Source organism: Panthera uncia, chromosome B1, assembly GCF_023721935.1.
Source record: "Panthera uncia isolate 11264 chromosome B1, Puncia_PCG_1.0, whole genome shotgun sequence".
NCBI lineage: Eukaryota > Metazoa > Chordata > Mammalia > Carnivora > Felidae > Panthera > Panthera uncia.
In genome coordinates this window covers 97,984,865-97,998,291 of record NC_064811.1, presented here as the reverse complement: position 1 = coordinate 97,998,291, position 13,427 = coordinate 97,984,865, and the positions used below count along the sequence as shown (strand labels likewise).

Below are 13,427 nucleotides of genomic sequence, written 5' to 3'. Positions count from 1 at the left end.
TGTGCATTTTGGGTTGACAGTCACTACATTATATATAAATAACAGAATGTTATATGTAAGAAATGTCATAATATAAATGGGATTCTCTTTTGCTTATAAAGACGGATATTTAGTTGAGAAATGTGTATGCATAAATATATTTTGGCATATTAACAATCATAGTTGACATGAGCAAATGGCAGGAAGGACCTCTTTATATTTTATAAACATGAATATAAGTTATAAATATTAGAATTTTTTATATTTAAAGGTTAATAATAGGTATGAAGAGTTTTAAAGGAAATGTCTCTGGGTACCATCTACTAATATGAAAATTTTAGAAGATCCTTTACATAAATCTCATTTAGACTCTTTCCTGTAAAAGAAAAAGCAGAACCTCATGTTCCCATTTATTTTTGCATCTGTTCTCTTATTCACATTTTTCCCTATGTCAGTCAAAGCTAGATGCCACTTTTCATAATTTTATGTTGAATATCCGAATATAGAATTTGGATTGAAAGAGAAGACAGGGCGCAACAGATGGGGAAACTTTCTGGTTAGCTCATTGTCAAAAGTGGGTGCCGAGAGGACATCTGAAACCCCACTCAAAAGTAAGCCCTTAACAACAGAGATCATGTAGATAAAATTGGGGGCCAACTTTCATAATCTTAGTAAAGAAGGAAAATAAAACACAGTTATTATCTTGGACCTTTCACAAAAATTCCTTTCTGTGCTGTTCTGAGTGATTAAATTAGCCATCTCTTCTTCTGTCTCCTGGTGTTGACAGTCGCATAAGCAACTCTTGAATCTATATGTGAGTGTCGATCTTGTTTATTATCCAGGAGATTTGGAACTTTAGTAACTAAACTTCAATACCAGTACTATTTCACAGTGTACTTGTTCAATTTATACAGAGCCCACCAGATGTACCTGGATACAGTCCAATCATGAGCACTTTACACCCCCGGTTTTACTATTTGTTTTATGGCTCTGGAAACATTAGTCTGTCTCTGGAGTGTCTCACGCTTCAGAAGGATTAGTTGAAGAAGAACAGGTACAGTTAGTGTCCTCAGAAAGTTTATTTGCTAACGTTAAAGCAATTGGATTCAAAGACCTTAAGTTAAAAACAAATCTGTTGCCTATTTAAGAAAAGAAATGAAATCTGTCCGTTCCTTCTGATTTAAAAGTTAAAAGCTTTGTCTCTACTACTAGATCATCTGTTCATGCAGTTTAGTTATTTCTGCAGGAAAAATATTATGATGCCAAATTTTCTCTGAAAAAGTTGATAGAGATTATTTTTCTTATGATGAGATTTTACTTTCTCCATGAGCACATGTAAAAGGTACATTTCAACCAATGATGTGCTTTAAGAAATGACATAATTTAGATATGATTATCCAGCTTGGAGTGGGGAAAATGTAGGGCTTATAAAACTTAGTAACAATAGTATATTAAAATATAGCATTATTTTAAATACATGAAATGGCTGGACTTGGGGTTCTCTTCAGAGAATGTAACTTCAAATGTGCTGCCCTTCCAGAGTTCCTTTGTAAGAAATAATATCTGGGGAGACATTCCTAAGGAATTCCACTCCTTTACTGTAGAGTCCAAAGTTTCTTTGATCCAAGCAGGACTATTAGGGATCTGGATACTTGGATTATATGACACTGGATCTCGGAAGATCTGCTTTTACTGAATCTCCAGGGCCAGGACTAGCTTGAGGCAAGAGAGGCACTTAGTGTGCAAAGTTTAAGGAGGCCCCTACTCTGGAGGTCATATTATAGATGCTGGTTTAACACCTATAACTACAAACAACATTAAAGCAATTTGTTAAGCTTACATAAGCAAGGTAGATTCTTAAATCTAATAACTCACTGTTCTGAACTTAAGTATGTTACATCATATGGGAGTACAGTGACTTCAAAAGGAAAGTCAAATGGACTTAACTGCAATGTAATAGTTTTTTTTTAATTCACTACTACTTCTGTCATTTCAAAACTACAGAAGAATTCTCCCAATTCAAGCAAACTGGACTTACGTGAATTTTTTTTTAAGTTTATTTGTTTATTTTGAGAGAGAGAGTGTGGGGGTGGGGCAGAGAGAGAATGAGGGAGAGAGAATGAATCCCAAGCAGGCTCTGACCTCTCAGCTCAGAGCCCCATGTGGGGCTCGAATTCACAAACTGTGAGATCATGACTTGAGCCAAAATCAAGAGTCAGACGTTCAACCAACTGATCCACCCAGGCACTCCTCATTTTTACTCCTTCCTCACCGGTACCTTTTTTCCCCAAGAATAGTGTCCATCTGTTGCCACATTTCTTTCCCGCTATCTCCTTGTTTTCTTTCACCCTAATTCCATTCTTCTATATCAATTTTCCTCCTTTTTTACCTCCTCAGTTTTCTTCTTTCTACCCCTTCTCATCCAGGCTCTTCTGATCAGACTTTTAGTCCTGTAGGGTCATCATGAGCCAGGCTCATCCCTCGGTGGCATTTAGGTCAACAGATTTCTAAACTGTCTTAATATGGCCTGATTAATGAGAAGCAACCAGTGAAATTACAAGATAATATTTGAAAAACCATGTGTTTTTCTAAGAATATTCTTAATCCATAATATGTAAGGCTGGATGGCTCTGGGATATGATTATGATCTGGTTCCTACATATTTGATCATATTTTTCCTTGGTTGAAAAAGTGGTAGCAAGTGTTGTCAAACAAAAATCTTTTATACTAGAGAAAAAAAAATTATAAGAAGAGTATGAGGAAACATGCATTTAACTGTCTTTGATTCTCTGAAGAGATTAGAAGAGGAGGAACAAACTGCAAAGTAGAAATGTCCTGAAATATTTTACTAAACCAGTTGGAAAACTGTCTTACACATTCCTTACTTAGTAGATCATGAGAAGAAACTTAGGATGTAAAGGTTTAAGTTGAGGAGTAAATCCTAACAGAGCCCCAAAGGAAATTTTCTTTTCAGGGTGGATTCTGATAAGTGTATATTCTTTTTCATCATTAAGATAGAACACTAAAAAATAAATCGTGAATTTATAGACCAGATGTTTCTGTTTGTAAATTGTCATTATCTCCCTATGTATTCCTTTTCTTTTGAGTATATCCTTTCCATTGACCTACTGTTAAATAGAAGGAAGTGACACTCAGATCAATCTTGATTCTTACCTATTTTTATAAAATTGAGTTGAGAGAAGGTTAAACAACACAGACAGATTATTTGTAATTTTTTTACCCATCAAGTTATGTTTCTACAAGTGCTGCATTGTGTTGTTATTTGCAGCATCACATTACAATACGTATTTTGAAGTAGAATGAGGTCACATAAGCTAAAGACAAAATTAAAATAATTCATTTACTAATTGAAGGTAAAGAAAAAATGAAATTAGGGTTCATCTGGTAGTTAAGTATCTCAAATAGGAAATGTAAGAGGAAGAACATGTTTGTGGAATTGTGGGAGTTTGATTTTGCTTGTTACCATTCAGTAGTGACATACCTAAATCCAGGAAGCATTTCCTATTTTATTTATTTATTTTTTTTTTTAAATTTTTTTTTTAACATTTATTCATTTTTGAGACAGAGAGAGACAGAGCATGAACAGGGGAGGAGCAGAGAGAGAGGGAGACACAGAATCTGAAACAGGCTCCAGGTTCTGAGCTGTCAGCACAGAGCCCGACGCGGGGCTCGAACTCACGGACCGTGAGATCATGACCTGAGCCGAAGTCGGACGCTTAACCGACCGAGCCACCCAGGCGCCCCAAGCATTTCCTATTTTAGTTTGTATCTGTAGTATTGCAATCTTCTTGTTAGGTTTTATCTATTTATATGTCTGTCATCTTTATTTGACTTCAGGCATCTTGTCATGTAGACTATCCCTCGTTCCTCTGAATATCGTTGACACTTTGCTCTATAGAACATGTGACACAGTGGCATTCAATAAGTGTTTGATGAGTTTATGACTGTGTGAGTTTAAGATGCATGAAGAGCATAAAGGAAGAGATATCTCACAGGCAGTCGAAAAAAACACTGTTTTTGAACTGAAGAGGTAGAAGGTGGTAAAATTGATTAGGAATCATTTATTTAACTTTATCTAATAAACGTGTGTGATACTTACTATATGCTAAGTACCATTACATGTGCTTCACAAATTAATAATCATTTAATCCCATGATCATGCTGTTGATCATGGCTATTCCATTTTTAGATGAGAAAACCTAGGAAAAGAGAATGATTTGCCCAGGGTCACACATCTGGTAAAAGGCAGAGTTGAGATTGCATTCTAGGCAGAGTGTGCTGACAGCCACCATGCCAAGCTGCCAAAGTGCTAGATAAAACTAAGTGCCGTTCTGTGAGTACCTACTGTGTGCCAGTTTATATGGTCCAGGTGCTTTGTATGATCTATCATTTAATCCTCAAAATCACCTCAAAAACAATTGATGTTTCCGTCTTAAGGATAAAAGCTCAGGGGTTCTTTCTCATAAAGGTCAAGCACATGAAACAAATGACTTTCTTTTTCAGCTTATTTTACCAGATTCCATGAAAGTATTACCAGTGTACATGAACTGTTTGTTAAAAAACTGTGTGCTGCTTAGCAGACCAGAGATCTCAACAGATGAGCGGGCGTACCAGAGGCAGCTGGTCATGACCATGGATGTGGCCGACTCTCAGCTTTTCTTCTACCCACAGCTTTTGCCAATCGTAAGTACACTGTGGTGGTGCATTTCCTAGAGGAGTCTGGAAGGGAATCGTATTTTGTCCTTTCCATATGTTATGTCTGGAATATTTTCTTAAGAAGAAGTTTAAAGTCACAAATGCCTTCAGAATGTGTATGTGGGCTCTTTGAGCAAGTTGTGTACATGTGTCAACATGTGCTCAGTATGGTGATGGTGATGGTGATGGTGGGGGATTTGAGGTGTTCCTACTTCAGTGAATTGCTCAGATGATTGCTTTTCTTTTCCTCATTCCCACATTGGCAGATTGAAAAGTCAGTAACAAGTTGGAGCAAGCCAAGCTTCAATTGTTCAAGAAATCTACCTTACAGCATTAAAGGCAACTGATTTGTATCTGTGTATGGGATCTCATGTGCACACATGTATTTGTTTCTATACAATGTATGAATGTCTAAGAGTCACAACATTTCATTAGAATGGCTATGATTAGCCTTGACCAAATACAATTAAGGATTTACAAATCAGCATATATTTGAGGGCACCTGCATTGTATAAGGGACCAACTTCACTTGCCCTCAGAGAATTTACTTTGCAATGTATTCTACTTATTTGAAGTCAGTCGTTAATGTCTTGAATGCCCCTGTAATCTAGACTAAGCCCTTTCCCCTTGAGACCTAACAAGTTCAACTTATAATTGAGAGATAAAAGAGAGGAAGACTGATGGCTTATTTCAGATTCTTATATTGAAACTCATATTCAGGCTCTCAGTAACAATGCAGTCAGTATTAGAAAGACTTAAATTAGGTTGGAAATTGAAAGCTATAATTCTTTCAATCAATATGAATGTTAGGTATAAATTATTACAAAATGATTGATTTTCAGATAAAGTTGGATTGGCAACAATCTGTATGCCAGAGAAACTAGAACTCTGAGGGATAAGAACATCACCACTCCACTAAAATCCTCTTACCAAGGTCACCAGTGGCTGACATGTTGCTAAATCCAAAGGGCAGTTCTCAGTCCTTCTCTCTTCTTATTGTCAGCAGCATCTGACACAGTTTATTTCTCCCTCCAGAAACACTTTCTTCACCTAGCTTCTCTGCTTACCCGGCCACTTCTCCTTTCTGCCTTTGCTAGCTTGTCGTCTTCTTTCTGTCAGGCTACCCTGGGGTTCAGTCCTTGGGAAGCTTCTCTTGTCTATGTACACTCAATCCCGTGTAGGCCTCATCTGACCTTTCAATGCTGTTTATATACTAATGATACCCATGTTTATATGTCCATACATACCATATGGGTCCTGAACTCTAGATGTGTCTATCCTGCAGCCTGTTGAGCATCTCTCTGTGGGTGTGCAATGGGCACCTTAAACCAAGCCCTGACTGCCTCTCTAAGCCTGCTCTCCGGCAGTCTTCTCCATCCCCATTTACCACTACTCTCTCATGCCAATTCTTTAGGCCCAAACTTGCGGTCACTCTTGACTGCTTTCATTCCCGCATCCATCACATCTCATTTACCACCAAACATGTCAGTTCTCCTTTCCAAGAATATTCAGATTCTGACCACTTTCTCTCCACCTCGTCTGTCATACCCAGGTTCAAGCACAATCATCTCTCCCATGGACTGCTGCAGTACTCTCCTAACAAGCCTTCATGTGCACACCTTTGCTTCTTCAGTCTGTGTTTGGCGTAAAAGTTAGAGTGATTCTCTTAAAATAACTGGCCATCCCTCCACTACTCAGAACACTCTGGATTTCCCATTTCAGTAAACACCAAATCTCCTACTGCCTTTGCCAAGTGTCATCTATACTATCTTCCCCTCCTTTCTATCTGACCTCATCTTTTGATCCTGAAACATCGGAGACAGACTCTTGCTTTGGACCTTTGCACCACCTTTTCCCTCCATCTGGAATGCTCTTCCTCAGTTATCCCTATGGCTCCTTCTCTCACCTCTTTAAGTCTACTCAAAAAAGTTACCTTTGCAACAAGCCTTCTTGGATTACCCTATTTAAAATTGTAACCACCAGCACCAGCACTGACACGCCCTATCCCACTTTCCTGCTTCTTTTTTTCACAGCACTTAAAACCACTTAAAATTCGATGTATTTTACTTCTCTTATTTGTTGCTTATTTCTTCCCCCCCAAAAAAAAAAAAAATAACTGTTCAAGGCAGCTTAAACAGTGACTGTCTAATAGCTAGAATAATGCCTGGCACATGGTGGGCATTTCTTAAATATGCCCTGGATGGAAAGAAGGGAGGAGGGAGGTGAAAGGAAAAGGGGGAGAGGGGAAGAAAGGAAGGGAAGGAGAACACACTTACTAACTCTCTTGCCTTTGCCTGCACAGCACATGTTAGATATCAAGAGTACTACACTACCTGCTGCTATTCGTTGCTCTGAGGCCCGTCTTTCAGAAGAAGGGATATTCTTATTGGCTAATGGTCTAAACATGTTCTTATGGTTAGGAGTTAGTAGCCCACCAGAACTGATCCAAGGAATATTTAACGTGCCATCTTTTGCACATGTCAACACAGATATGGTGAGTATTTTTTTTTCATTATTTTTGTGGTAACACACAAAGTCTTGAATGTTTTGTGCTCATGTGCAACCATATAATACAAAGTAGAGGAAACGATAATGGCATGCAGTTCTTTATAAGAAAGAGAATTTCATGTTTTAATGAATAACAATGAGCTGGTATAAAGTTATTTGTATAAAGTATTATCAAATAACCAAAATATATGACTTTAAATAGGGATTGCCAGAACTTCCAGATCATTTGCTATGTGTTAGTCACTGTGCTCTAAATACTTTAAATACACCATTGCATTTAATTCTTTCACAAATCAGTGAGACAGACATCATCATCAACATTTTGTGCATGAATCGATTGAGCTTTGGAGACAAGTTCTTCCAGGTAGCAAGTAGCAGAGGTAGAAAGCGAATTCAGTTCTTACACTCAGTACTCTTCTCTGGTGTTGAACTCAATATTCAAAAGAAAGCAGAAATCTTGCATCCATATTTAGCTACAGACTAAAACTGTGTCAGATTAATGAGTTGCAGAATAACAATCTCACAAAAACAGGTTTTATTCCCCTTTGTTTTAAATAAGTTATATACTCCACTCATTACAAAAGAGATTGTGGATTTGTTGTAAAATGAATACAAATGACTTTATTTTTAAAGTATCCTAGGAAAAACCAGCAGTTGTAATTTGTTTGAGAGTATTTATTGCAAATCTTATTTGTAGATCATTGTTGCATGAGCACCATTGCTATGAAGGTTATTGTCTTATTGTACTTCATGGTGCATTTCTTACGAATTCACATGTAGAACTCAGCAGATAGTTTGTTCCCTGATGCCTCACTTGTATGATGACAAGATGAATTAAGTCTAGTTAATTCCCCAATTTCTGTTATGAAGGTAAATACATAATATCCTGGAGGAACGAGCAGGATCAAAATTCCACCTCTGTACGTGGTCAGTTTAGGGAGCTGCATATCTGTTATGAATGTCAAAAATATATTTTGGGGACGCCTGGGTGGCTTAGTTGGTTAAGCATCTGACTCGTGACTTCAGGTCAGGTCATGATCTCACTGTTGTGATCTTGAGTCTCGAGTTGGGTTCCGTACCGGATGTGGAGCCTGCTTAAGATTCTCTCTTTACTTCTCCCTCTGCCCTTCTACCCCCCCACACACTCTCACTCTCTCCCTCTCAAAAAAAAAAAAAAAAAAATATATATATATATATATATATATGTGTGTGTGTGTGTGTGTACATGTATATATATATGTGTATGTGTGTGTGTACATATATATATTTATATTTTAAAAGAATTAAAGGTGTTCATATCCCATTAAGAGACTATTTCTAAAGACTTAGAAATAGTAAGGTCTTTGCATGTGGTTAAAATTAAGGAATGATTAGAAATGCAATTTTTAAAAAATAAAAAAGTTCAAGTTCAATAGACAAAGGACTGTGAATCTGAAGAATGTTTATATAAAATTTAAGGAAACCTCCTCATCTGTCACAATGTATTGTTAGAGTAAGTGTTAAATGCGTATTTGCTGAATTTGCTGAATGTACATATGAAATCACCAGTCTGTTTACCACAGAGCAGCAGACTAGTAGGTTTGTGCTTGTACCAGTGTGCCTCCTTTGACCTTCTTCAAAAAAATAAAAGAAAAAGCAAATGTCACTTTGATTTTAGAGACAGTTGGCACTTCGAAATATGTATGTGACGTATACTTATGTTGTTTGTTACATAAAAAGATCTACCTTAATGTCAAAAAATACACATAGGGGATGGAATGTAAATATAAATAATGAATTTTCTGCCTTTTTCTTTCTTTCTTTTTTTTATAATTCCTGTGAAAAATACCGTCCATGATCTTTTCCTGAGGCTTGAGACTTTGTGGTAAAATGTTCTACATTTTTTTTAAGTTTTCCCCATTTATTTTATTAAAACATTTTTTTTTTAATGTTTATTTATTTTTGAGAGAGGGAGAACATGAGCGAGGGAGGGTCAGAGAAAGAGGGAGACAGAATCTGAAGCAGGCTTCAGGCTCTGAGCTGTCAGCACAGAGCCCGACACGGGGCTCAAACTCACAAGTTGCAAGATCATGATCTGAGCTGAAGTCACTTAACTGACTGAGCCACCCAGGTGCCCTGAATTTTACTGTCTTACTGGAAGAAATGAAATTCAGATTCTTCATGTCCCCTGAAGGCCATGTGCAGTAGTTATCTTTTATAAACTATTAGCCAGATTTCAGAAACATCTCAGGGGGCACATTCCCCTTGAGAAATCAGCATTTGGTGGTTTGTTTTAATCTTGGAACAGTAGTATTTGGATGGTGTTTTCTAAACATGGTCATGATTCACGGTCCTGCAACTGATCCACTGAAGGAATAAAGTACATCCTTTTCTCCTGTGACAAAGCCTTGAAAGAGACATCTTACAGAGGGATTAAACGTCATGGTGTATGATCCAAAGATATCCTTTGCATAAAACATATACCCGTTGTGTCATTTAAGTGATGTACATGTGTCAAATTTCAGACAATATTTATTTTCAAATGATGGAGAGTAAATTGGTGGAAATGTATGCCAATAAGAATGAATAATTTTCAGTGCATTTTTTCACAATTTTTGGTTTTTAGGTAAACAGACTAAGCCAAAAATCAAATATATGGTCTAGAAGGATTTTTTTTTAACTTTAACATTCTAATAATCTCATTACCAATTACACTGAAGCTTAAACTTTGATTTTCTCAAATTTAGACATTACTGCCTGAGATTGGAAACCCGTACTCTCAAACACTCAGAATGATAATGAGTATTATCCAACAAAAGAGGCCATATTCAATGAAGGTAAGAATGAGATTTTATTTTTTCCTTTATTCAAATTTTTAAAAAGATTTTACTATTATTTTTTAATTAATTTATTTATATTCAAGTTAGTTAACATACAGTGTAATATTGATTTCAGGAATAGAACCCAGTAATTCATTGCTTACATATAACACCCAATGCTCATCCTAACAAGTGCCCTCCTTGATGCCCATCACCCATTTAGCCCATCCCCCCACCTCCCCTCCAGCAACACAACACTTTGTTCTCTATATTTAAGAGTCTCTTATGGTTTGCCTCCTCTCTGTTTTTATCTTCTTTTTCCTTCCCTTCCCTGTGTTCATCTGTTTTGTTTCTTAAATGCCACATCTGAGTGAAATCATATTATATTTTTCTTTTTCTGACTACCTTATTTCGCTTAGCATAATACACTCTAGTTCCATCCATGTTATTGCAAATGGCAAGATTTCATTCTTTTTGATCACCAAGTAATATTCCATCGTGTATATATACCACATCTTCTTTATCCATTCATCAGTCAATGGACATTTGGGCTGTTTCCATAATTTGGCTATTCAAGTTTTTTTTTTTTTTTAATTTCATTACAGACTTTTAAAATGCATGTCCTATATTTTTATAACATGATCTTTGATAGAAAACTCACACTGACCTTAAAAATCTACCTACTTAACAGATACAAACATAAAAAAAAGTAGATATCACCACAGGTTAACCATGGATTATTTTAGTAAGTACTAACTTAGTAATCATGCAGATCTTCATGGCTTAATAGCAACTGATTTCATTAACAGACTGTGGAATGACTGCTTCAGTGCTTAAAACTACTTAATTACAGAAGTATCATTCAGAACATTTTTAAAATTTTTTTATAACTTCAGAATTGTGATCTCTGAGTTTTGTTATCCTAGCCCTTCTAAGCCCTTCAAGGCCTCAAGTTTGGGTAAAAGAATATAAAATATCTATAATTCAGGAAAATTATGCCTTATTACCAAGTCCCAGCTACTCACCCATCTTCCTTCTCAAGTTAATATTGAGAAGATTCAATATTAAAGTCTCCTAGAATTTGAAATGTACAGATGATGGTGGTTTATTATGGTGCTATTCCCTGCAGAAGTGTAAGACATTCACCTAGATGCAGGCCTTTACAACATTCAGGATATTATGGGCCATTTTCCCCTGAAACATAAATATGATAGTAATCTAAGTCAGTATCCTTGACTGTGAAAGATACTCATGCATGCAAACATCAACTTTAGGCAGAGCTTAGGTAAATTGAACTAATGAAGAGCTTTATAACTTCTAGGGTGCCTCGGTGAGCACAGAACCTTTCCAGAACTATTTTCACACCACACACAGTTTTAAATTTTTTTCATGTTTATTTTTGAGGGAGAGAGGAGGGGGTGGGGAGGAGAGAATGTTTGCAGGAGGGGCAGAGAAAGAGAGAGAGAGAGACACAGAGGATCCCAAGCAGGCTCTGCACTAACAACAGAGAGCCTGATGTGGGGCTCGAAACCATGAACTGTGAGGTCATGACCTGGGTGAAGTCGGACGCTTAACCAACTGAGCCACCCAGGTGCCCCTACTTGGGTTCAGTTTTAGGGAAAGACCTAGAGATGGCAGAGAAGGCTCAAACTAAACACATTCTTCACATGACACTGAATACCCTCGAGGCATGTAATGAAACCTAAGGTCTCATGAAACAAACATTGAAAAGCACTGGTATTGAATACATAGCAGTGATGATCCGTATACCTTTATCCTAGCTGCAGCAGCTACATCCCCACAACCTGCCTCATTTGCAGAGAAGAGTCTAGACTAAACATAGAGATCATGTGCCCAAGAGCCTCTCCGTCTAGGAAAGATAAAACTTGTCTCTCTGCTTTCTCCCACCTGCTCCAATAGTGGGAGGTCATGTTAGCTTTAATTATAAAAATACCTGGGGGGCACCTGGATTGCTCAGTGGGTTAAGCTTCCTACTCCTGATCTCAGCTCAGGTGTTTTATCTCCGGGTCATGATTTCAAGCCCTGCATTGGGCTCTGTACTGGGCATGAAGCCTACTTAATCAATCAGTCAATCAATCAATCTGGGATAAGCTCTGAATATATGTGAATAAGATAAAAGCAGTTGCATGTTAAATAATTTTGGTTGAATACTTAAATCAGATTTTTTATGTGCCACTTGCAAATGTATCTGTTGTTTATAAGATTTCTTTAGCTTCTTCAAGAGGTTTATTTTCTGTGTAACAAATTTGATCTACAGATGTTAGAGTTGAAAGGAAGCTAGAAGATACCTCATTCACCTGCTGCCTTTCAGCTCCCTCTAACACCATCTAACAGATAGTAAAGTGAGACTCAGAGGAGCTCACTCACTTGGTTACTCTCTCAGAGCTAGATCAGGGCAGATGAAGGCCTAACTCCAATGCACTCAGCATTGATACCTTTGTCTCTGACATTTGAAAGTAGACTACATAAAGGAAATAAAAACACATTTATAGAATCTTTAAATCTCTTCTAAAGAGTCAACGTTGAATAGGAGAACAAAAACTGGACTGGAAGGGTCAAGAACACAAAATCAAATCCAGAAGCCACTGCTACCTTCTAGGCTATGCTAATTAGCTTTTCAGACCATCGACTCTTTTAGACCTCATCATTGTCTGCATAGTCTTACTTTGTGGTGGAGCAAAAAAAGATTTCTCTCACAGTATATCTGGGAATATTACCTCAATCAAACGTCTCACTGATAAATTCTAGTCCTGCCCTGCTCAAAGTTCTCTGTGCTCCAAGTGCTTGCCATTCTCTTCTTCGTGTTTTCTACATAACTCCCCTCCCACTGGCTTCTTTCTAGTTTATAAGCTGTTCAAATCTACTTTCATTGAATCTTCTTTCTCCAAGATTCTGTTTCCCTTTCCTTTTATTTCATTCTACAAATTTGTATCAAATGCTAGCAATGTACCAGGCATTGCATGTTTCTTGAAAAAGTCATCTGTTAACTGCTTCTATTTCCTTATTCCCATGTCTGCAGTTATCTGAAAATGGCCAAACCGCCAAGAAATTGATTCTCAGTCCCTTTACAGCATTTACAAAATCAAATGCTACCTGTTTTCTCAAATGTTCTCTTCTGTCAGCTTTTAGAACATCATATTCTTATGATGCTCCTTTCTCACTGAACTTTTTCTTTGGCTTCCTTTCATTTATCTGCCCCTTAAGAAGAGCTGGTGTTCCCCTTAGTTGTGTTTGTGGCTCTCTTCCCATTCAGTTCATTCTCTGGGGGCCACCCTAATCACTCTCATCATTTATCTATTTCTTATGAGGCAGGCAATGAGAAATGAGAATGGCTTTGAAGGACAATGATTCCTTTTTTAAAAATTTTTTAATTTTTAAAAAAAAATTTTTTAATGATTATTTTTG

The 13,427-nt window shown here is 37.1% G+C and overlaps 1 protein-coding gene across 4 annotated transcripts in view; it reads left to right on the top strand.

Moving 5' to 3' along the window:
* Window positions 1–13,427, top strand: part of SEC24D (SEC24 homolog D, COPII coat complex component) — a 110,148-nt gene that overhangs the window by 93,264 nt on the left and 3,457 nt on the right. For all 4 annotated transcript variants that reach the window (XM_049631092.1, XM_049631089.1, XM_049631090.1 and 1 more), the window contains exons 20-22: window positions 4,504–4,683; window positions 6,998–7,189; window positions 9,930–10,019. In XM_049631092.1, coding sequence (XP_049487049.1) covers window positions 4,504–4,683; window positions 6,998–7,189; window positions 9,930–10,019 — 462 coding nt within the window. The remainder of the gene's footprint in view (window positions 1–4,503; window positions 4,684–6,997; window positions 7,190–9,929; window positions 10,020–13,427) is intronic.